The 24595-nt window shown below is 44.5% G+C and overlaps 1 protein-coding gene across 4 annotated transcripts in view; it reads right to left on the reverse strand.

Annotated features, from left to right (window-relative positions):
• akap6 (A kinase (PRKA) anchor protein 6) overlaps nucleotides 1-24595 on the reverse strand; it is a 93348-nt gene that overhangs the window by 30349 nt on the left and 38404 nt on the right. For all 4 annotated transcript variants that reach the window (XM_078089183.1, XM_078089182.1, XM_078089184.1 and 1 more), the window contains 2 exons: nucleotides 12742-12857; nucleotides 8291-8411 (listed from right to left, as the gene is read on the reverse strand). In XM_078089183.1, coding sequence (XP_077945309.1) covers nucleotides 8291-8411; nucleotides 12742-12857 — 237 coding nt within the window. The remainder of the gene's footprint in view (nucleotides 1-8290; nucleotides 8412-12741; nucleotides 12858-24595) is intronic.

Genomic DNA, 24595 nt, shown 5'->3' on the forward strand with positions numbered 1-24595 from the left:
TTGATCCACAAGTCGCTAAATATCTTCAGACAAAGTGACAAAAATGATGAATAAAACCTCAGAAGAAGTTTTTCCCTTTAAATGATTATTAATAGTTATTTATTTGAACTTTTAACGTGTTTCATTCATTTTCATCTCGTTAGTCATCACGTGACAGGAGAATTGATCTAATCGGGACTAAATTAAATAAAAGGGGAAACGTCTTTTTCAAGGATGAATAAAACAGCTTGCAGGTAAAACAAAGTATTTGGGGAACGTCAATGATCTGAAAACCTTCTTAATCATGATCAACGGATCAGCAGGTTCCTCTCTGGGCTTCCGTGCTTCATTCAGCTTCATCAGCTTCTTTTACACTGAAACTGAATCAGTAAAGTGAATCAGAAGCAAATATTTCATCTCCTCATCGCAACGAGCTTCACGGTCGTGTTATCTTAGTTATAATGGAGCAGCAAAAGGTATTTGAGAGAATCTGAATTCCCAATGTGGAAGAAACTTTCAAAATAAAAGTCTATTTGTGTAAGAAAATACAAAGAACGGATTTTGAAACATGTATTTTTGATTAAGATTAAGTTTATTAGTAGTAAGTAAGTAAATTAAGCTAAATCCTTATACAATAAAAAGTTGTTACTTTATTTTCTAAACTCTTTAGTCGGATCTCCGACTGACGTTGATCCTCATCCACGTGCCCCTCCTCACCGCAACCAGGATCTCGTATTCATAATCATCGACCTGAACGGGGAAGCGGAGGTTGAGCTCCACATTGCGGTTGTTGAGGATCATGTACAGGTGTCTGCGGTGAGACACCACGTGCTTCAGTAACTGAGACATCCAGACAAGATGTTTTTGATCGGTGACACCACCTTTCCGTGTCTGGACAACGTGTCTCCATTTACCGTCCAGAGACGCCGACCGGCGAGACACCGGCAGGAGAAAAGAAACCAACAACTAAGGTGAAAAACAACCAATAAACCACATTCAGTTATTATATATGACTAAGGGGAAAAAACAACACACACACACACACACACACACACACACACACACCCGCTCACACACACATACTCACACACACACACACACACACACATACTCACACACACATACTGACACACACACACACACACACACACACACTCACATACTCACACACGCTCACACCCGCTCACACGCACACACACATACACACGCTCACACACTCACACACACTCACACCCGCTCACACACACACACACACACACACACACACTCACACACTCACACACACTCACACACACACACACACATACTCACACACACACACACATACTCACACACACACACTCACACACACTCACACCCGCTCACACACACACACACACACACACACACACACACACACACACACACATACTCACACACACACACACACGCTCACACACTCACACACACTCACACACACACACACACATACTCACACACACACACGCTCACACACTCAAACACACACATTCACACACGCTCACACACACACACTCACTAACACACACACACACGCTCACTTATACTCACACATACACACACACACACACGCTGACACACACACACACACTCACACACACACTCACACACTCACACAGACACTCACACACAACAACATGCACCGAGAGAGAGAGAAAGTTGGTGAGTTGTGTCTCTTTGTTGTGAAGCAGATAAATCCCCGACTTTATCAAGACTGACAGAACAAACACGCAGGAAACAGCCTCCCACAGGACACACACACACACACAGAGTCAGCGAACACACAAAGACACACTGAAGTCGGAGAACATGAACACACACACACACAGGTGGGAAAGGTTAAGACGAAGTACACTACAAACGTGTGTATCTATTGTTGGATTGAAAGGTCATCACGCGAGGTCAAAGGGAGGTCGAGGAAAACCTCCTTAATAAAAACCAATAAATAAGGATCCGAGATGATATTGTATGGATTGTAAACTCGTAACTGCATAAAGCGCGTTACCGTGTTCTGTTACAACATACATGTACATACACACATGGAACGGAATAAAAACCAAAACACGCTTTCTAAAGTGATTACGCAGTACTTTTCGCGATTAATCGCGATTGAAAAGTGCATGAATGTTTTCATCTAAATAAATATATAAAAAATATTTTTAAATGTAAAACATGAATATGTATATATTTTACGTGTGTGAGGGATAAAGAGAGTTATTTGAATTCCTATAAAATATTATTATAAATCCTCTTCCTTTAATCATCTGCCTCTCATCCTTCCTTCCTGCTTCCCTCCTGATACAGTAGGAAGGTTTTCAGAGGTTTGCAGAAACACGTTTCTTCACTTACTCCCCCCCCCCTCCCCCCCCCCCCCCCCCCCCCCCGTGGAGGGAGGCAGCGAGCGTTAGCAGCACAGCGAGGATTGCAGCAACAATTACATGTGAAATTAGCCTCGCCTCGCAGCCTGCAGTGTAATTCAGGCCTTCTGAGGCGTGGCAAAGTCATCTGCCTCTAATTAAAGAAACCCCCCTTTCCTCTGCTCCCCCCTCACTCGCTCTGTCTCCCTTCGTGGGGTGTTGGGGCTTAAAGGTGCATTTTACATGCCGGATTATCTGCTAGTTTCATTATTTTTTTCTGTATTTCTGCATTATTAAAGTCAGCTAATATATTAACATATTAACACATATTATCAATAATAATCACATTTACTTCCCCTCACATGAGAAACAATGAACCTTTCAATTAAAACACAAATACATACGAACACTTTTCAGAAGCATTGGGTGTTTTTTGATTTAATTCACTATTTTACGTTCTCGAGGAACGCTGACCTTTGAACTCTGCATCAAAACAAAGATGGTGTGACGTAAAACCACACGAAGAATCCACGAGAGCAGGAGACACGGCCCCCTGCTGTGTGTGCGTCTGTGTCCTTTCACTTTATACTACTATTATTCTTCACTCGATCAACATTAGAACGTGTTTCATGACTTTGAAACTCAAGATATTCAAATTCACTTCATTCTTCTGCCACTTCTTCTGCAGTTTGTAAGATCTGCATGTTGTTGTTTACAAAGCGTAGCTAGCAGCATAGTTAGCGTGGTTAGCGTAGTTAAGCAGCATAGTTAGCGTGGTTAGCGTAGTTAGCAGTCGTATAGAATTGTTAACATAACAAACTGTGTTTTTTGGACAGATAGTTGTCTTCATATTGTTCTTTCTCCAAGTGTGTTTAAGTATTTGTCACTTAAGAGGACACACCGTGTGTGTGTGTGTGCGTGTGTGTGTGTGTGTGTGTGTGTGTGTGTGTGTGTGTGTGTGTGTGTGGAGGCAGAGCCCCTTTGTCGCAGCCACACTGATTGGTTTTGGAAAGCAGGTGCGTGTGTGTGTGTGTGTGTGTGTGTGTGTGTGTGTGTATGCATATGTGTGTGTGTGTATGCATATGTGTGTGTGTGTGTGTGTGTGTGTGTGTGTGTGTGTGTGTGTGTGTGTGTGTGTGTGTGTGTGTATGTGTGTGTGTGCAACCCTGCGCTCCATCAGAGCACCATGGGCTATTTGAAATGAGAATTTGACGGCAGGAACACGCGTGCACACACAGACACACTCACACACACACACACAGACACACACACACACACACAGACACACACACACACACACACTCAGGCTGTAATTAGTTGGGCTGAAGCGGCCACAGGCAGAGAGGACGTCTGATGACTCAATGCTCCCAAATGTTTTCAAATGAAACCTGGAGTAATTTCTTTTTTTCTGATCTTCATCCTCTTCTTCCTCCTCTTCCTCCTCTTCTTCCTCCTCTTCCTCCTCCACCTCCTCTCGGGTCATGTGATCAAAGGAGTTTGGGGTTTTAGTGACTAAATATCACAAGGCAACGATCTCATTTAATGATGCCCCTGAAATATCTTTTAAAAGCGTATTAATGCACAACGATGGCGGCCGGCAGCTCCGGTGAAGTTAACTACATTTATTTGTTTTTTTGTGATATCATACATTTATTAAATGGGGATCGTGAGTAGCAATGGTAGCTAAGCTAACCGGGCTGGCAGGCCGCGAACATAACCCAGCATGCTCCTGGTTGACTCACGTTCGAGGACAAGACAATAAGAAGAGAGCAGGACCCCCCCAAGAATGTTTATGAGAGAACGGATCAGACTGAAGAGCTTTTGTGGGAAGAAATGCGTAAATATGAGCACTTGTACAAGCCGTCATTGGCGGACTATGAGGACCTGTTGTTCTGGAGGTGAATCGCTCTGCAACACACGCAAGACTTTACAACCAGGAAGTGAAACCAGTGCGTCAAGACGCAGACGCAGAAACAGGCGGCGGCCTTCATGTGTGTGTGAGTTCACTCTGTGTCCATGTTTTAGACATGTTTTTAGATGCTGTCAGACGCTTTTTGCATTGGAAGTAAAACAAACAGAATAACTGTGCAGAGGAATTCCTCCACGTGTCAAACAGAAGGGGGGCGAGTGCAAACAGACTACTTTAGGACTGATAGGCTAAGCTAGCTGCTAGGCTACTTCCATCTCAACATCTACCTGCAGAGGACCAAGACAGTGGTTTGGAATCTGTTAGGGTTAACCCTCCACCTCCAACATCATCATATGTGTGTAGTTTTGGATTTAAAATACAATTAACAAATTCTAAAATACACGCTTTCTAAAGTGATTACGCATTACTTTTAATCGCGATTAATCGCGGTAAATAAATATATCATATAAAAATATATTTAAAATATGAACATGTATATATTTTATGTGTCTTTGTGTGTAAGGGATTAAGAGAGTTATTTGAATGTGTATAAAACATTTGTCCCGTATTTTCCTCCACAACTTTGTTCCCCTCGTTTGTGGAGATCTCCCTCCACGAATCAGAGGCCATCCGGCGTCCTGATAGTCCGCCGATGACGGCTTGTACAAGCGCTCATATTTACACATTTCTTCACACAAAAGCTCTTCAATCTGATCCGTTCTCTCGTAAACATTCTGTCCATGTTTTAGGGTTTTTTTCTTACTAACTGTGTGTGTGTTCATTTCTCTCTGTCTCAATGAAATCAGTTAAATACCACACACACACACACACACACACACACACACACACACACACTCCTGAGGAGGGAGCGTTGGCTCCGCCCCCTGTGGGACTCGGGGCCGGAGCCTTGATCATCAATTGGCTGAACTACAGGGGCCTTGATGTCTGATTGGTTGACCGCGGCTACAAGGTTTGATGCTTGTTTTGTCTCTCTGTGGAAACGCACACAAACGCACACAAACACACACACTCGCACACCAGCTGGATGCAAGAATGGAGGAAACACTGAAAGTGAGAATGAACTGAGTGCACACAGAGACACACAAGATTGTAAGACAAAGCTGCTCCTGTGATATGATCAGACAAGTACATATATACTAATAAGTACATATATAACATGATAAGTACATATATAGATAAATGTAATAACAATGTATGGGCTGAACGTGTCGGGAGCAGTATACATAATGTATACGTGTAAACATGTTGATAAATGCACGTACAAGGAGACTTATGGACTACATCCAATAGACCGGTTTGTCCACGTGATGAGACACAGATAGTTGTGTCTCATAAAGACGTTTGTATCAATAGACACTGTTGACTGAACCAGAGAGAAAATCATCACTCTGTGTGGTATTATTATATTTGTAACACAATCACACACATCTGTATGATCCCCCCACCTCAAAGGTGGAGAAGAGCCTCCATCTAACATCACAATAAACAGTAGAGCCTCGGCCTGCCAGCAAGCTACTGTCAGCACACACACACACAGAGGAACACGCACACGCACACACACACACACACACGCACACGCACACACACACACACACACACGCACACACACACAGACTGAAAAGAACAACTTTTGTCAAGGTTGCCGTGGTTACAGGGTCGAGCCCCTCCAGCGTTCTAGGGGAGCGCAGCGGGGGGGTTTTGGGGGGGTTGGAGAGTTTGAGGTGGAATCTCCCAGCATGCATCTGTCCTTTCCGACAAAGAGCAAAGTATTTTACTTTATTTCACAACTCTTTGCTGCGGCTCAGAATGTGCTTCATGCGTTGTCTCACACATCGACAACCAGTGAACAGGAAGTGACCATATAAGGACGTGGAGACGTCACACTCGTCTTTGGAATGGACCTGTCAATCAGCATGTAGCCCCGCCCTAAAGCGTCCCCTGCTTCATGGTCTGTTTGACTCTAAATGAACCATAATTCACTAAATGAACATCATGTTGTGTTGAAGAAGACTTGAAACTAGAGACTGAGACATAAACTCATGTTTACAATGTTTACTGAGGGAATAAATCAAGAGAGAAGTAGAGTCATTTCCTCATAGACGTCTATGGGAGCAGAGGAGTCGCCCCCTGCTGGTCACTACAGAGAAGTAGTCATTTCCTCATAGACGTCTATGGGAGCAGAGGAGTCGCCCCCTGCTGGTCACTACAGAGAAGTAGAGTCATTTCCTCATAGACGTCTATGGGAGCAGAGGAGTCGCCCCCTGCTGGTCACTACAGAGAAGTAGTCATTTCCTCATAGACGTCTATGGGAGCAGAGGAGTCGCCCCCTGCTGGTCACTACAGAGAAGTAGAGTCATTTCCTCATAGACGTCTATGGGAGCAGAGGAGTCGCCCCCTGCTGGTCACTACAGAGAAGTAGAGTCATTTCCTCATAGACGTCTATGGGAGCAGAGGAGTCGCCCCCTGCTGGTCACTACAGAGAAGTAGAGTCATTTCCTCATAGACGTCTATGGGAGCAGAGGAGTCGCCCCCTGCTGGTCACTACAGAGAAGTAGAGTCATTTCCTCATAGACGTCTATGGCAGCAGAGGAGTCGCCCCCTGCTGGTCACTACAGAGAAGTAGAGTCATTTCCTCATAGACGTCTATGGGAGCAGAGGAGTCGCCCCCTGCTGGTCACTACAGAGAAGTAGAGTCATTTCCTCATAGACGTCTATGGGAGCAGAGGAGTCGCCCCCTGCTGGTCACTACACAGAATGCTGTTTTACCACATGAAGCTTTAAGGATCCAGTCTGGGTGTAACAGGTCCAATTTTTAAAATACGTTTTGTTGGAAACATAAAAAGGAGGAGAACGAGGAGTAGGAGAGCGACCTTGGACCAGCGAGGAGACGCTGTCGAGCTACACATCAATATTTTAGCAGCACAGTTGACACATCAAAAAAAGAGAGGGAGAAGAAGAAGAATGCCCAGCGATTCCAGAAGCATCTAAAATTCATGCACGCATCATCGCTGCCATGAATATTCATACGGAGATGAATATTTAAGAGTGACTCCTATGGAGAAATTAGGTTCATCTTTACACTTATCAATAATTCGCAGGGCAGGTGAGTATCATCGGGCCACTAAATTAATCATTTCTACACACACACACACACACACACATACGTGGAAAAAGAAAGTTTGGACAAACTGAGGAAAAGAACGGGAAACAACATGAAGTTGCGCGTCGTTTTGCAGCAGTGCCTTCTGGGTAAAGAAGTCACATTGAAGAGCACCTGTGATAAAAAATTACAGACTCCAACATGCTTCGTAAGTGGGAAAGTATGCAAAATCGGCAGTGTATGAAATACTTGTTCACCCCACTATAAGTCTGGTGTTGGCATATCATACACATATATATCTATATATATATATAGATATATATGTGTGTGTGTGTTTGTGTGTGTGAAGGACAGAAGAGGGTGACTCAGATCTTTAATCGTAACACGTGCTGTTCTTTTCTGACTCATTTAGCCGCAGCAGAGCCATTACACACACACACACACACACACACACACACACACACACACACACACACACACTTAACTCTGCTATGGTTATGAGGGATGCTGTGCTTTGTAATCCCATTCTCCTTGGTGGGGATGAAGTGTGTGTTTGTGTGTGTTGTTGTGTTTGTGTGGTGTAAGGAGCAGTGGGGGGGTTGATGGATGAATTAGACTCTGTTTCCACATCTTAATGACCAGACGGGGCAGAGGTGGCTGATGGAAGCACGTGACATCATAGCTCTGAGGTTCGGAGCTGATAAAGTCGTCCGTGGGTTATTTTGTTCAGGAGGCGGAGCTACAAGCCGCCACGTGTAGAAGAAGAAGAATCAGCCACGGAACAAGAACATTGAGAACCAGGCCAGCGGGCCGTCATCAGGAGAGGCTCCGCTATTCATCCTCCATGACCTTTCACGACCTCTGCAAGGCCCCCGATGCTCAGACCCATAACGAGGCTCCCCTTACCTTGAAGAGGTGATGTCTCTGCTCCTCTGACATCATCAGCTGGTGACTGTCTGTTACCATGGCGTCCATGTCCATCAGCCAATCCCACAGCTCCTGGTACTCGGCTTCGAACTCCTGCAGACTGGAGACAGCAACAGAGAGAGATTCTTAAGTTGAATTATTATTATTATGCATTGTGTTTCCTCCGTCGCTTGGTGTATTATTAAAATACAGTACGTTTTGTCCCGCAGCCACATGTGCTTCTTGAGAGGGAGAGAAACTAAACGAAGCGACATGTTGTCTACGTCTTGGTTTAGGGTCAGGGGTCAGGGGTCAGGGGTTAGGGTTCCCCTTCATGTGCCGGCATTACCAAGAGACGAGCCGGCTCTTTAGTCCCAGTGGAACCCCAAAAAGGACAAATACACGTCCGCTTGATGCTGCACTGCACACCGGACAGGGCATTGAAAATCAGCCTTAAGGGGGCCTTAAGGGGGCCTTAAGGGGTCCTTAAGGGGGCCTTAAGGGGGCTGTTTTAAGTGGTCCTTGTGGTGTTTTGACCAAAGAATGTTACAGACGTTTCATTCAAGCCCCAAAGAACCACGTCAGCGTGTAGTAAAATGGGGAAACGATGGGTCCTCTAATTATTCTCTAGCTTTCAGGTCCACTTATTTTATGTTGTAGTTAAAATAAGAATGTTTGTTATCTGATTGGTGTGTTAAATATGAACTAATCATTTTACTCTCTTAAATCTACTCTTTACTGACCGACACACACGCACACACACACACACACACACACACACACACACACACACACACATAGATCAGCACATTCTTGCTGTTTAGTATTTGGATTGAAATAACAAACATCCTTTAATCTTGAAGAGACTCAGCATCATCGAACATCTCTCCTCTCTACTTCCTGTTACCCCCCCCCCTCCTCCCCCCTCCTCACCCCTCCTCCCCCCGACACACACACACACACACACACTGTCCACATTCTTTTGTTCACCTCTTCTCTGTTCTCACATTACTCCCCCCTCTCCCCCCCCCTCACTCCTCCCAGGATCACATCAAATATTGATGCTGCTGGAACAAGGGCCGATTGCTCAAACACACACATTACTGTCAGCCGCTGTGCTGAGGTGTGTGTCTGTGTGTGTTTATTATTTATATATGCGGGGGGGTCGGTCTCACTGGGGATCGCCACCATGTTTCTCAACATTAGCAGAGAAATTGTTTGGAATTCTCCGGTCGCCGCCGACGACAGTTTGACAGCTCTGTCGGCCCGCGGCGGTTCCACGACAACGCTTACACACACACGCACACAAAAACACAAACACACGCGCTCACAAACACGCACACAAACACACTCACACACGCCAGTCGCACATGAAGACCTTCTTTAAAGCACATATAAGAAAACGACTAAGAATCACTAAACAACCCCAACAAACACCCACTGATAATAACACACCGTTACCCAGAATGCATTACCACACACACACACACACACACACACACACAGGCACTTGACATGCCATCAAAGCAGAGACACTAAACTATGAATGAAATTACAGAAAGAACATAAACACTTCTCTTCACTTGTATCTCATTTATTTATGTTATTTTACCTGAAGCTGCAAAGTCGACTGATTCAAGACCTCAGAAAATATATTACCCAGAATTCCCTCACACTTTACTTAAGTCTCAACCCTTAAAAAAACCTTTAACGCAACAAGAAAATGTCCTTAAAAGTTTGAATGATCTCAAATGTATTTCACTTTCCTTAAAACTTCACTACTCTTTTACGTCTCCCTTAACTCTTCTAAAAGTCCCTTAACTCTTCTAAAACTCCCTTAACTCTTCTAAAAGTCCCTTAACTCCTCCTCTTAACGTATCCTGCCTCCATCTCGTCCTCTCTCCACGTCCTCTCTCCTCGTCCTGTCCATCGTTGTCTTCTAGTCAGCTACATTCGAATGAAACCCATCTTGACGATCTTTTCTCTCCCCCCTCCTCCCCCTCCTCCCCCTCCCCCTCCTCCCCCTCCCCCTCCACCAGTGATTCTCACTAATAAGAAACCAGAGAAGAAGAATACAGCGAGCGGCGCTTCATTCCCCCGAGGCGGCTCCTCATTATGCGTCCCTTTACCGACTCCGACAGATGAAGAAGATACAACACTCGCCCCCCTCCCCCTCCTCCCCCCCCCTCCCCCTCCTCGTGCTAACATTAACTAAACGCTCTGTAAAACAGGATCTCAGGGCGCGGAAGACGAGAAAACAGACAAATCGGCGAGGAAGGAGCCGCGCTGCGGGGTGGTGGGGGGGTTTGATGCGCTGATATCCAGGAGTCTGATTACAGTCAACACAGAGACGATAAAGCCCCTATCTGGGGGAGGGGGGGGGGCAATCAGATCTACGCTAAAGTTGCAAAGGCCCTTCACCAAGAAGACAAAATCGTGATGAAAATATGTGATGGAAGTGAGCCAATCGGAGGTCAGGAGGTCGACCAGCTGAGACCTTTAAAGTCTGCAGGTTCTCCTCAAATGATCAACTAAACCAAACTGGACAAAGAAAACACATCTCCCTCCCCAGCAACCGTGACCCCCGTCTCTCACTCATCAGCACGATGCTGCAGGGGGGAGGGAGGCAGGGGGGGGGGGGGGGGGGGGGGGGGGGAAGAGAGAAAATGGGAACTGAAGAGGATGTGGATTTCTATATTTTATCAAGTAATTATGAATCAATCAATCTATTGATCAATCACCTTTAGGTTGGAATCAATGCTCCATGTGTCACCATGACAACTGTGCCTTTTTATGTCTTAAATTAAATATTTAAATATTATATGACTGTTATAAACTATTACATTTAGCAAAAAGTGTGTATTTCATCCCCCAAGGTTATTAAGAAAACATCAGTTTTGAGCATTTATTACAAATATAGAAGATTCCAAACCCTTTAAAAAAAGAAATAGAATAATTTATTGAACTAAAACAAGGAGAAATAAAACCCAATGCACTTGAACTTGATTACTAATCAATACAAATAAAGGAGTAAAGTTTAATATAAGTGCTCAAGTATTGGGGGGGTTAAAAGAGCTTCATGTTCTCTCCCAATTAAGTTGATTTGTTCTTTAATTCAGAATTGAGATATTTTGTGTGAAATCAGTAAATAATTCAGTCCGACCTTCGTTTTCTTCACTGAACCAGAAGCACAAATCTCAACTGAACTCAGAAGAACATGTAAAGTCCAATTATATCAAACTCATCCCACACACACACACACACACACACACACACACACACACACACGGGGATGTAAATCAGCTAATATATGAATAACCAATTACTGTCCAATACATTCCAAGTAAATTACTGAAACATTACACTGCACCCACAGAGGACTGAAACACACAAACACAAACAAAACAATTGTGTGTGTGTGTGTGTGTGTGTGTGTGTGTGTGTGTGTGTGTGTGTGTGCTTTCCTGCTGTTTGCAAAGCACTTATATTTCTGTAATTTAAATCACAGAAGACGGTGCAGTGCTGATAAAACTGCAATTTATGCTCAATCACAACAATGGATTGTCATGTGTCTTTATGCGTGTGTGTGTGTGTGTGTGTGTGTGTGTGTGTGTGTGTGTGTGTGTGTGTGTGTGTGTGTGTGCGTGATAACTGAGGAGGGAGGCTCCTCAAAGTCGGGGATGAAACGCCGACAGGCACTGTGACCGAAGACGGAGTCTGTCCACACCAGATTACTGCTGTGTGTGTGTGTGTGTGTGTGTGTGTGTGTGTGTGTGTGTGTGTGTGTGTGTGTGTGTGTGTGTGTGTGTGTGTGTCACATGTTACTGATTGCCGCGGCTGCTGGTCAGAGCAGACTGCTTCATAGAGGATCAGGACTAACCCGAGACTGCTTCATAGAGGATCAGGACTAACCCGAGACTGCTTCATAGAGGATCAGGACTAACCCGAGACTGGTTCATAGAGGATCAGGACTAACCCGAGACTGCTTCATAGAGGATCAGGACTAACCTGAGACTGCTTCATAGAGGATCAGGACTAACCTGAGACTGCTTCATAGAGGACCAGGACTAACCCGAGACTGCTTCATAGAGGATCAGGACTAACCTGAGACTGCTTCATAGAGGATCAGGACTAACCTGAGACTGCTTCATAGAGGATCAGGACTAACCTGAGACTGCTTCATAGAGGATCAGGACGAACCTGAGACTGCTTCATAGAGGATCAGGACTAACCTGAGACTGCTTCATAGAGGATCAGGACTAACCCGAGACTGCTTCATAGAGGATCAGGACTAACCTGAGACTGCTTCATAGAGGATCAGGACTAACCTGAGACTGCTTCATAGAGGATCAGGACTAACCTGAGACTGCTTCATAGAGGATCAGGGCAGTAGAGCTGATGTTCTCATTGAGTCGCTGATGAGTAAACAGGAAGTGGCCGCTGGTGTTTACCTGTCGTTCCTCCCCAGCTGGCTGCAGAGCCCCCTGCTGGCTGAGGGGGGGTCGTGAAGTCCGATCGCGGCCATCTGCTCCGCCAGGGCCTCACACTGACCTGGGATCAGCTCGGGCTGGAAGACAGAGCGGAACAAAACGGGCATCAATCCCTCGGCAGAGAGGATGAGACTTCACAATAAGAGTCCTCTGACTATTACACGTTTTAACCTTTTGAAGTTAGAAGGTTTCTCGTCTTAAACCAAACCGCAAACTCTTCTTAACCGTCTATTTTGAAAAGGCCGCCTCAGAAAAACCTTTCAAAAGTCGTACTTCTGATGAAACCTCCACTTATGGAAACTGTTGCCGGGCAACCAGGCCACGACTTTCTGTTGGCACACGTCAATCCATCATACATGTCAGTGTGAGCAACATCTGGGAGGGAAGTTTCCACCTCGTTGAAAGAACAACAACAAGAATCAAGGCGGTTCTGAAGAAGAAAGGAGTCCAACCTTCTACTCACAAGGTGACCCCATCAAGTGGCCGGTGAGGGTGTACATGTATATGTATATATATATATGTATATATGTATGTTTATATATATGGAAGTTTGCTTCGTCTTGCTGTGGAGTGTTCTTTACTATTCTATCTCAACTCGCATTGAAGGAAAAAGGCGCCAGTTGAAGTTCTTCTCTTATGTTATTTCTTACGCTGCACCTGAGCGCCCGGTCGCCCGTAGCAACGGCTGCGAACCGCGAGCGCCTTCCTTGGGCTCCGACCGATGAGCGGAGGCTGGGTGGAGCAGGTGGAGGAGAGTGAGTGACTCGCCCTTTAAAGCCTTTAGAAACACACTCGCAGACACGCGTACGCACACCAATGTACACACACAAATTACCCATCGAGCCGCAGACGAACATCTAGCGTGAAGCACAGATTACTGCACACGGACACACACACACACACACACACACACACTGGAAGTAGCACCTCAGCATCCTGAGCCAATCACACGGAGGCACTCAGCGCTGCGCTCACATGTAATCGCACACAGACTATATGGAGATGAGGCTTCAATTGAGCCAATGGAGTCAGAATGAGAGCGCACACATGAACACACAAACACACACACACACACAAATATGACCCACGCCTGTTTTCCTTTGTTTTTTTCCTGCCTCATTCCGTAACAATCTGAATAAAAGCGGCGTGGCGTCGGCCGTCCGATCTACTTAGCGGCCTCGCGGAAGGATCTGGAAAAGGTCATCCAATCTGAGGGAGGCGGAGCGGCTCGATCAGAGGGCTAATAGACACACACACACACACACACACGCTCACTGTGTGTGTGTCTGTGTGTGTGTGTCTATTACAGAAATGAAACTAACTGCGTTCTCTGAGAGAATTCTCCTCACTTTGTGTAAACGTGTCTCCACTTCCATCCATTACTCCTCCATCAGCCGCTGTGCTGCTGACTGCACCCAAACTACACCCTCCACTCAAGAGGTGGAGAGAGGGGGGGCGGGGGAGCGATCAGCTGGCCGATCAATGGAACCCGTTGCATCATGACACAAAATATAGAGTGTGAACTTTATCTATATATATATATATATATATAAAAGAAATAAGAAACAATGAAATACCATATTTCTGTTTATCTTTACCTCCCTCTCCTCTCCTTAGATCCTTTCCTCCCTCTCCTCTCCTTAGATCCTTTCCTCACTCTCCTCTCCTTACATCCTTTACTCCTTCTCCTCTCTTTACATCCTTTCCTCCCTTTCCTCTCCTTACATCCTTTCCTCCCTTTCCTCTCCTTACATCCTTTCCTCCCTCTCCTCTCCTTAGATCCTTTCCTCACTCTCCTCTCCTTACATCCTTTACTCCCTCTCCTCTCTTTACATCCTTTCCTCCCTTTCCTCTCCTTACATCCTTTCCTCCCTTTCCTCTCCTTACATCCTTTCCTCCGTCTCCTCTTCTTGAAAAAGGAAACACGGAAAATCTGCAGGGAATTCAGTGAATTCAACTTATGATGAGATAGTTTTATTTATTTTGAAGCTTGTGTGGCTATGTGTGTGTGTGTGTGTGTGTGTGTGTGTGTCTATGTGTGTTTGTCTGTGTGTGTGTGTGATAGAACAGCCTCGTCTTTAACGCTGCTGATAGACACAAGAATCAATAAGAATCTGCCTCATTTGCTGAATATGTAGAGCTTCCCCTGACACACACACGCACACACACATACACACACGCACACACACACACACACACACACGCCCGTGCACCAAGCAGATCACGGGCGTGTGTGTGTGTGTGTGTGTGTGCGTGCGCTGTACACTGCAATGTGTTGGATGAAGTCATTTTGCGGCTTTTTGTTTACATGTCAGGGCCAATTTACCCAGCATGCCTAGAAACCCTCACACACACACACACACACACACACACACACACACCTCCCTTTGTGTATGTGCGTGCGTGTGTATGTTTGTTTTCATGTTTGAGAAAGGGTTGTGTGTGAGCGCTAGAATGCTTCTTGCTTGATTTGTTGCAATGAAAATGTGAGTGTGAGTTTGAAAATGCTTGTTTGTATGTTTGTGTGTGCGTGTGTGTGTGTGTGTGTGCGTCTCCCGGGCTTTTCCCGCGGCTATAGCTGCCAATCACCCAGCAGTGTGGGACTGAGAGCGCAGCAGCAGACACACACTCTGAAACACACCTTCTGCTCTTCATTAAAAAACAAGCATCAGGTGATAAATCAATACGCTAACCAATACGCTAACCAATGTGCTAACCAATACGCTAACCAATACGCTAACCAATACGCTAATCAATACGCTAACCAATACGCTAACCAATACGCTAACCAATACGCTAATCAATACGCTAATCAATACGCTAACCAATACGCTAACCAATACGCTAACCAATACGCTAATCAATACGCTAACCAATACGCTAACCAATACGCTAAGCAATGCGCTAACCAATACGCTAACCAATGCGCTAACCAATACGCTAACCAATACGCTAACCAATACGCTAACCGATGGGCTAACCAATGCGCTAACCAATACGCTAATCAACACATTGACGAATACGCTAACATATTACCTTATCGATTATTACCCAGATAACAATGATCTGAATAATTTAACGTGTTCATTTTAGCTAATTAGATTATATGGTTAACTAAAAAGTTAAAAGCAAGATACTTAATATTTATAATATTAAAACATTTACATGAGCTTCTGTGACAATCTCACGGGTGCATATACCTATAAGTATAAATGTATTTGCAGAAATGTATATATTTACATTTATAAATATTGACATTTTCAATGGTAGAGATGGTAAGTAGCCCAGCAGCTAATTTAGCATCGCAGCTAGCATCACGTTCTGGGAACCATCAGTCCGTTTGCACCCGTCGCCCTTCTGTTTGACACGTGGAGGAATTGCTCTTCCGTTCGTTACATTCAGCTACCGACTCGCTCTCTGCATCTAACGGACGGCAGTCAGGGGTCAGGGGTCAGGGGTCAACGTACACCGGAAGGAAACAAAGCTGCGTTAAAATATGTCATTGTGTTCATCTCGGCCACAATAATCTCATAGATTAAAGCGTTGACTTTGACAGCGCTATTATTAATATAAATAAGAGTATATGCATATAAGTGTGAGTGTGAGTCGATACTGGAGGTGAGATATTCCAATAACGGTGTTTTTGTCGAGCGGCGGGTAATGATACAGGATCAATAATGCAAATGAGACGGCTGCATCCAGCTGACAGCAGACGCACACAGACACACACACACACACGTCTGGGTGTCGATACTGTAATGCAGTTTAATCTGTTAATCCCATTTCATCATCGAGAAGAAAGGAAACACACAGACATGCAGACACACACTAATATGCGCACACAGTGAAGGTCGCCGCGTGTTTCTGCGTCTTTACGTGTCGACGCACTGGTTTCACTTCCTGGTTGTAAAGTCCTGCGTGTGTTGCAGAGCGATTCACCTCCAGAACAACAGGTGGAGTCACCTGTTTTGTTATAGACGACCTGGAGAGTCACGTCTTTGTGTGTGGAAGTCGCTGGTTGCTTTATTTATTGATCATAGACTTTATTGCCCCGTGCATCCACACTGCTGCTTTTCATCACGGACACATTTGTCCCGTATTTTCCTCCACGACTTTGTTCCCTCGTTTGTGGAGATCTCCCTCCATGAATCAGAGGCCATCCGGCGTCCTCATAGTCCGCCAATGACGGCTTGTACAAGCGCTCATATTTACGCATTTCTTCAGACAAAAGCTCTTCAATCTGATCCGTTCTCTCGTAAACGTTCTTCCTTTTAATAACGGCCGTATTGTACTGTGAAAACAGAGACGTGAGACTCCGTAAAGGACGTAGTCAGCAGACCAATCACAGCCTGGTGCTGCAGGAGGCTACGTCGCTTTAGACGCTAGTCTAGAAACATGGGTCGACGCACGCGAGGAGGCGTGAAAAGACACGCAAGGGACACGCAAGGGACACGCAAGGGACATGCAAGGGACACGCAGCGTCTCTCTGAAAACGCAGAAGCATAAACTGGGCTTAACTCATCCTCCCTCATAGTCGGACAGTAATAACCAGAACACTGAAGTGGAAAAAAAGCTGTGCGTGTCTGTGGGTGTGTGTTTGTGTGTGTTTGTGTGTTTGTTCTGTCCCCAGGCTGGTTGTGTCGTCCAGATGTTTCTACTGAACTTTTCATTTGCAGCTTAAATCCACTAAAGAAACCTTCAGCTCACCTCCTCCTCCTCCTCCTCCTCCTCCTCCTTCAGAGACATCTGTATTGGCTGAAGTTCGTGTTGTTTCTTTCCGTTCATTCATTTGAATATTCTACGTATTCCAATGTAATATAAAAAGTAATGAGAATTGTAATTATAGCAATTATATAAATGTAGTAATAAACACTGTGGATACTGAAGTTAATTACAGAGGAAACGTCTTCAGACTTAAAGTCTTTGTTGCTCAGTTGAGTGTGAAATAAAATCACCCTGACCGATAAATAAATACAGAAATAAATACAATACAAGTAGTCGACTCAAGGTTCACTTGCTGGTCTTAAATGTTGCCGCTAATTGACACTAATATTTAGTTCATTTAGTTTGTTACTTTGAATGTTAATGAGTTAAAGCTGCATTCTCTGTAGTGACCAGCAGGGGGCGACTTCTCTGGTCCCACTGACGTGTCGGAGGAAATTACTTCTCTTGATTTATTCCCTCAGTAAACATGACTTTACAGCTTTGGGCGGGGCTACATGCTGATTGACAGGTCTCTAATGGACCATAAAGCAGGGGATTTTTTGGGGCGGGGCTTTAGGCAAATGAAAATCTAATTTCAATTTTAACAATAAATGTTATTTACTTTCTTGTATATTTGAATAAATAAAATAATTCATTATTTAAAATGAAGACAAAAAACTTTTAGAGCCCTAAAGGTGGTTTATTTAAATGAAAACACAAATATATTCATTCCAATCCAAAAAGTCTTTGATATCAATGTAGAATATTACTTCTGACATCAACGTGGAGATGAAGATGTCTGACAGGTGTAACAGCTGCTCCCATTAACACGGCTTATTAATATCAGCCACTATTCTAATTAACATGCAAGCCAATTAAGAGATAATTATCCAACATAAAAAAGAGAGAAGAAACAGATCGGATGAGATGAGGTCGTCAAACGCAGAGGAGCCGGCCTCCAGGTGAGGGTTGAGCAACGCGCGATTGTGGGCGTTGAAAAGGAGGCGATGGGGGATCGGGGAAGGAAACCAAAGCCCACGTGGGGCAAAGCGAGGACAAGATGAAGGTTGATGCCAAATGTTGGACTATCAACATTTATTTAAACATATTTTGTTTGGACTTCTTGTGAAGTGAGAGCATCGTACATCGGAGAGGACGTCATCATGGAGACGCCATTCTTTGGTTCGCCACGTTTTTTCCCTTTAAAACCAGTGAACAGGAAGTGAGGACGACATACAGACGGCGTATACGTCTTTGGTAGAGGAAGTCGAAGAGACGCCACACTCGTCTTTGGAAGGGACCTGTCAATCAGCGCGTAGCCCGCCCTAAAGCGCCCTCTGCTTTATGGTCTGTGTGACTCTGAATGGACCATAATTCACTAAATGAACATCATGTTGTGTTGAAGAAGACTTGAAACTAGAGAATGAGACATAAACTCATGTTTACAATGTTTACTGAGGGAATAAATCAAGAGAAGTAGAGTCATTTCCTCATAGACGTCTATGGGAGCAGAGGAGTCGCCCCCTGCTGGTCACTACAGAGAAGTAGAGTCATTTCCTCATAGACGTCTATGGGAGCAGAGGAGTCGCCCCCTGCTGGTCACTACAGAGAAGTAGAGTCATTTCCTCATAGACGTCTATGGGAGCAGAGGAGTCGCTCCCTGCTGGTCACTACAGAGAAGTAGAGTCATTTCCTCATAGACGTCTATGGGAGCAGAGGAGTCGCCCCCTGCTGGTCACTACAGAGAAGTAGAGTCATTTCCTCATAGACGTCTATGGGAGCAGAGGAGTCGCCCCCTGCTGGTCACTACAGAGAAGTAGAGTCATTTCCTCATAGACGTCTATGGGAGCAGAGGAGTCGCCCCCTGCTGGTCACTACAGAGAAGTAGAGTCATTTCCTCATAGACGTCTATGGGAGCAGAGGAGTCGGCCCCTGCTGGTCACTACAGAGAAGTAGAGTCATTTCCTCATAGACGTCTATGGGAGCAGAGGAGTCGCCCCCTGCTGGTCACTATACAGAATGCAGCTTTAACTCACTGAGCTTTGGCTTAACTTTAAAGAACTAGAAGAAGTCTCCTGGTTTTGAGCAGTAGGGGAGATCAGAAACCTTGTTATGCTCGAAAGCACTTCAACCGTCACCGTTTGTCATTGGCTTTTTTTTAAACGCTCGTTGGCTTTATATCCATCCAGTCAGCACACAAACACACACAAACACACACACACGCACAGGCCGCTGACACGTCACACTATTATAGCTGATCTCCCAGCATGCTCTAGTGATCCGAACCTAAAACACTATTAAGAAAGAAAAAAAAAGGGAAAGACAGGAGAATCTGATGATCACCTAAAAAATCAATAACATCTCTGCGGTGCCTGCTGACACACACACACACACACACACACACACACACACACACACACACACACACACAACAATGGAGTTTATTGGTTAAAGCAGCATGCAGGAGGAAAGGTCTCTGATTGGCTCAGAAGCTGAATGACAGACAAGGTCAGGCTCACTTTATCCTATCAAACTAAATGATTATGAATTAATTACAATAACAACTCCCAGTAAGTATTAGGAGGAGAATGGACGGAGTAGAGCGAGAGAGGAGGAGCGAGAGGAGGAGGAACTCATTAGGAGATTGATTATAATAAAGTGTTTTTTTTTATTAAGAGGGAAAGTTGTATTGTTGTCAGAATGTGAGAACAGATTCAATAACTTTCTTGTGTAAACAAGGACTTTTAAAAACATGATCTTAATGACTCCTCATAAGTGCACAAGTGTTATTTGTGTTTTACCCTGAAACAATAAAAGTAATATTAATAATTAATAGCAATAAATAGAAATTCTCAGAATGGTGGTCAGCAGATTTCACTGACTGACCTTCTCCTTCATTGACTGATGATTACATGTTGTTCTTCTCTCACCACAAGCTTTAATTAGAACGGTAGAAATATTGATTGCCTCCATCCCCTCCCTCCTCTCCTCCACTCATCACCCTCCCTCTCTCCCTCCCTCCTTCCTTCCTTCCTTGCTTGCTTCCTTCCTTCCTTCCTTCCTTCCGCAGTATTTAAAAATCAGAAATAAAAAGATAGACAACGAGATATTTTCATATGTAAATATAATATTCATGTTTGGATTTCATGTTGAATACTATATAATTATTAATGTATGAACAAAAGATTTAACCCTGACCAGATAATAATTGTTTATTATTATATATTCTAAACAAAACTACTCAACTTAGCACAGCTGTATCACATAAGTTATTAAGTTAATAAATATGACGTTGTTAACGGCAGGTGGCTAACATGGCATAGTTAACACTAGTGGCTGACATGACGTAGTTAACACTAGTGGCTGACATGACGTAGTTAACACTAGTGGCTGACATGACGTAGTTAACACTAGTGGCTGACATGACGTAGTTAACACTAGTGGCTGACATGACGTAGTTAACACTAGTGGCTGACATGACGTAGTTAACGCTAGTGGCTGACATGACGTAGTTAACGCTAGATGGCTAACATGACGTAGTTAACGCTTTATGGCTAACATGATGTAGTTAACGCTAGATGGCTAACATGATGTAGTTAACGCTAGATGGCTGACATGACGTAGTTAACGCTAGTGGCTGACATGATGTAGTTAACGCTCGATGGCTAACATGATGTAGTTAACGCTAGATGGCTAACATGATGTAGTTAACGCTAGTGGCTGATATGATGTAGTTAACACTAGTGGCTGATATGACGTAGTTAACGCTAGATGGCTAACATGACGTGATAAACGCTAGGTGGCTAACATGACGTGGTAAACGCTAGGTGGCTAACATGACGTAGTTAACGCTAGTGGCTGACATGACGTAGTTAACGCTAGATGGCTAACATGATGTAGTTAACGCTAGATGGCTAACATGATGTAGTTAACGCTCGATGGCTAACATGATGTAGTTAACGCTAGATGGCTAACATGATGTAGTTAACGCTAGTGGCTGATATGATGTAGTTAACGCTAGTGGCTGATATGATGTAGTTAACGCTAGTGGCTGATATGACGTAGTTAACGCTAGATGGCTAACATGACGTAGTTAACGCTAGTGGCTGACATGACGTAGTTAATGATAGGTGGCTAACATGACGTAGTTAACGCTAGTGCCCGACATGACGTAGTTAACGCTAGATGGCTAACATGATGTAGTTAACGCTAGATGGCTAACATGATGTAGTTAACGCTCGATGGCTAACATGATGTAGTTAACGCTAGATGGCTAACATGATGTAGTTAACGCTAGTGGCTGATATGACGTAGTTAACGCTAGGTGGTTAACATGGCGTAGTTAACGCTAGTGGCTGATATGACGTAGTTAACGCTAGATGGCTAACATGACGTGGTAAACGCTAGGTGGCTAACATGACGTAGTAGAATCAAAGAACCCACCACCTAGTGGTCAAGGACAGCAGTGAGTCGTCATCACAGGTGCATTGTGGGTCTTGTGTAAGGTAATGACTTTTCTGCCGGCCAAAGCGAAAATCCTTTTTTTATTTTTTATGGTTGATTAATTATTTTGGTGGCGATATATTTTCTGCCTCCGTCCATATTTAATTAAAATATCATTTAAAAAACATAATTAAGTTTTTAAATCCGACTGCGAGTGAGTCCCGAGCAGAGAAGAGTCCTCTCTCGCTCTTCTGCTTCCTCAGCCTCACCTCTGTTCACACACACACACACACACACAGACACACAGGCACACACACACACACACACACACACACACACACAGGTAAGCAGGCACACACACACACACACACACACACAGGTAAGCAGCACACCTGTCGGTTTTGTGCAAATTATAAAATTTCTTCTAAAGTGTGCGTATACTCCTGACCTAGGCTGTACTGTATGTGTGTGTGTGTGTGTGTGTGTGTGTGTGTGTGTAAACACCCAGCATGCCGTCCGGCGGCTGCTGCTGTTGGCCGAGCTAATTATGCATGAAATCAAATATGACTTAAAAAGCAACATCAAAAGTCTTTGTGCTACAGTGTGTGTGCGCGCACACACACACTCTCACACACACACACACACACACACACACTCTCACACACACACACACTCACCCAGCAGGAAATAGAAGCAGACAATGAGGACGATGGAGTGTGTGTGTTACTCTGCAGATCTATTTGTGTGTGTGTGAGACACAAAAAGGACGATGCGTGTTTTTCCTCTCTGGTTTCTACACTTGATATTAAATGCGATTGCTACTCGTGCTGTTATAGTAATAACAGTACGAGTAGTGTTATAGTAAATAACAGTACTGTTATAGTAATAACAGTACGAGTAGTGTTATAGTAAATAACAGTACTGTTATAGTAATAACAGTACGAGTAGTAACAGTAATATTACTTCGGGCTCAGCTGTTCAGTTGTCATCTTTGAAACAATATTTTAAATTAGTTTAACATTTACCAAAATTAATTTTAATTTAAAGTTTTACTTTAGTTTAAATGATACATTCTACTTTGTGTTCTCTTATGTTGAGCACTAAATCTGTATTCATATTTTCTTTAAAAAACAAATATTACAGATGAATCTTAAGTCTTAACGTCTTTTTCTCAGGTGTTTGATCTCTTGATCAAAGTTCAATGATCTGATAAATAGTCTTATGGCAGCGTGGAGGGAAGCGAATGAAGAGGATGATGTAGAAGATGGAAAGAGAGATGAAAGAAAACCCAGTGAAAAGGCAAAAGGTAAAGAAAGGAAGCATGGAGGAAAGGAAGCATGGAGGAAAGGAAGCATGGAGGAAAGGAAGTATGGAGGAAAGGAAGCATGGGGGGAAGGAAGCATGGAGGAAAGGAAGTATGGAGGAAAGGAAGCATGGGGGGAAGGAAGACGCCTCTGTCTGTCTTTACGACCGTTGGCATCTGCCTCCACGTCGCCCCTGAAGGCATCGTCACTGAATCACCGCTAGACACACGTCAGCCCTGCAGGGAATTGTGGGGGGGGGGGGGCTCCTCACCTGGGACCGCATTCTGATCTTTTTACGGCCTTGTTAGTCGCCGTGGAAACGACAGCTCGACAGCTGCTCTAACGACGCCTCAGAGGCCGATCGTCACGGAGACGATTGGACTAAAAGCAGCGTCTTTTATTTTGAAAGGCAGGAGCGCTGCCTTTGGATAGGTTGAAAGGAATAATAAAGTGTGCACCTCTTTGTTATGGCTCCGCCTCTGAGTTTACAAAGAACCTGATTGGTCGCCGCTGTCGGTCGTCGATGACGTTGTTGTGATTCAATCAGTGAAAAAATTAACCAATGAATCGGTGAATCAAAGTGAGGGACAAAATGTTTTATTTCCTATTTGAGTGTGTGTGTGTGTGTGTGTCTGTGTGTGTGTGTGTGTGTGTGTGTGTGTGTGTGTGTGTGTGTGTGTGTGTGTGTGTGTGTGTGTCTGTTAGCTTTTTGGGGGGTTGTCTAAAGATTATTTAATGATTTTTACTTACAAGTGATTCATCATCATATTTCCAAGACAATCTTCAATTATCCCCATTCCTCCTCCCCCCCTCCCCCTCCCTCACCCCCCCTCTCCCCCTCCCTCACACCCCCTCTCCCCCTCCCTCACACACTTTCTCTCTCACTCTCTCTGCAGTAGCATCATCTAACTCCTCGGTCAAAGCGGAATAATTGTCAATGAATATTTAACAAGGTTTCAGATGGAGGGATAGACATCATCCTCCCGCACACACACACACACACACAGACACACACACACACACACACACACAGACACACACGGGGGTTAGTGATACGTGGTCAGTGGAGCGTACAGCAGCAGTGGATTAGCGGAGGGGAGATGATGAAGTGCAGAATAAATACTAAATAAACACCCTCTGCTCTCGCTGCACACTGTAACACTCGGCCATTTTGTGTGCCCCCCCCCTCCTCCTCACCCCCCCCCCCCCCCCCCCCTCACACACACCTCCACCTGGAGTCTCCTGGAGGAGGTCATGAATCAACCAGCAGCATTTGGAATGTTTTAATCTGAGAGGAAGTCGTTCGAGTGGTTTGAGGCTGCAGCTTGAACGGAGCAGCAACCAGGTCCTGCCCAAGTGCCCAT

Source organism: Gasterosteus aculeatus, chromosome 15 (assembly GCF_964276395.1).
Source record: "Gasterosteus aculeatus chromosome 15, fGasAcu3.hap1.1, whole genome shotgun sequence".
Taxonomy (NCBI): Eukaryota; Metazoa; Chordata; class Actinopteri; order Perciformes; family Gasterosteidae; genus Gasterosteus; species Gasterosteus aculeatus.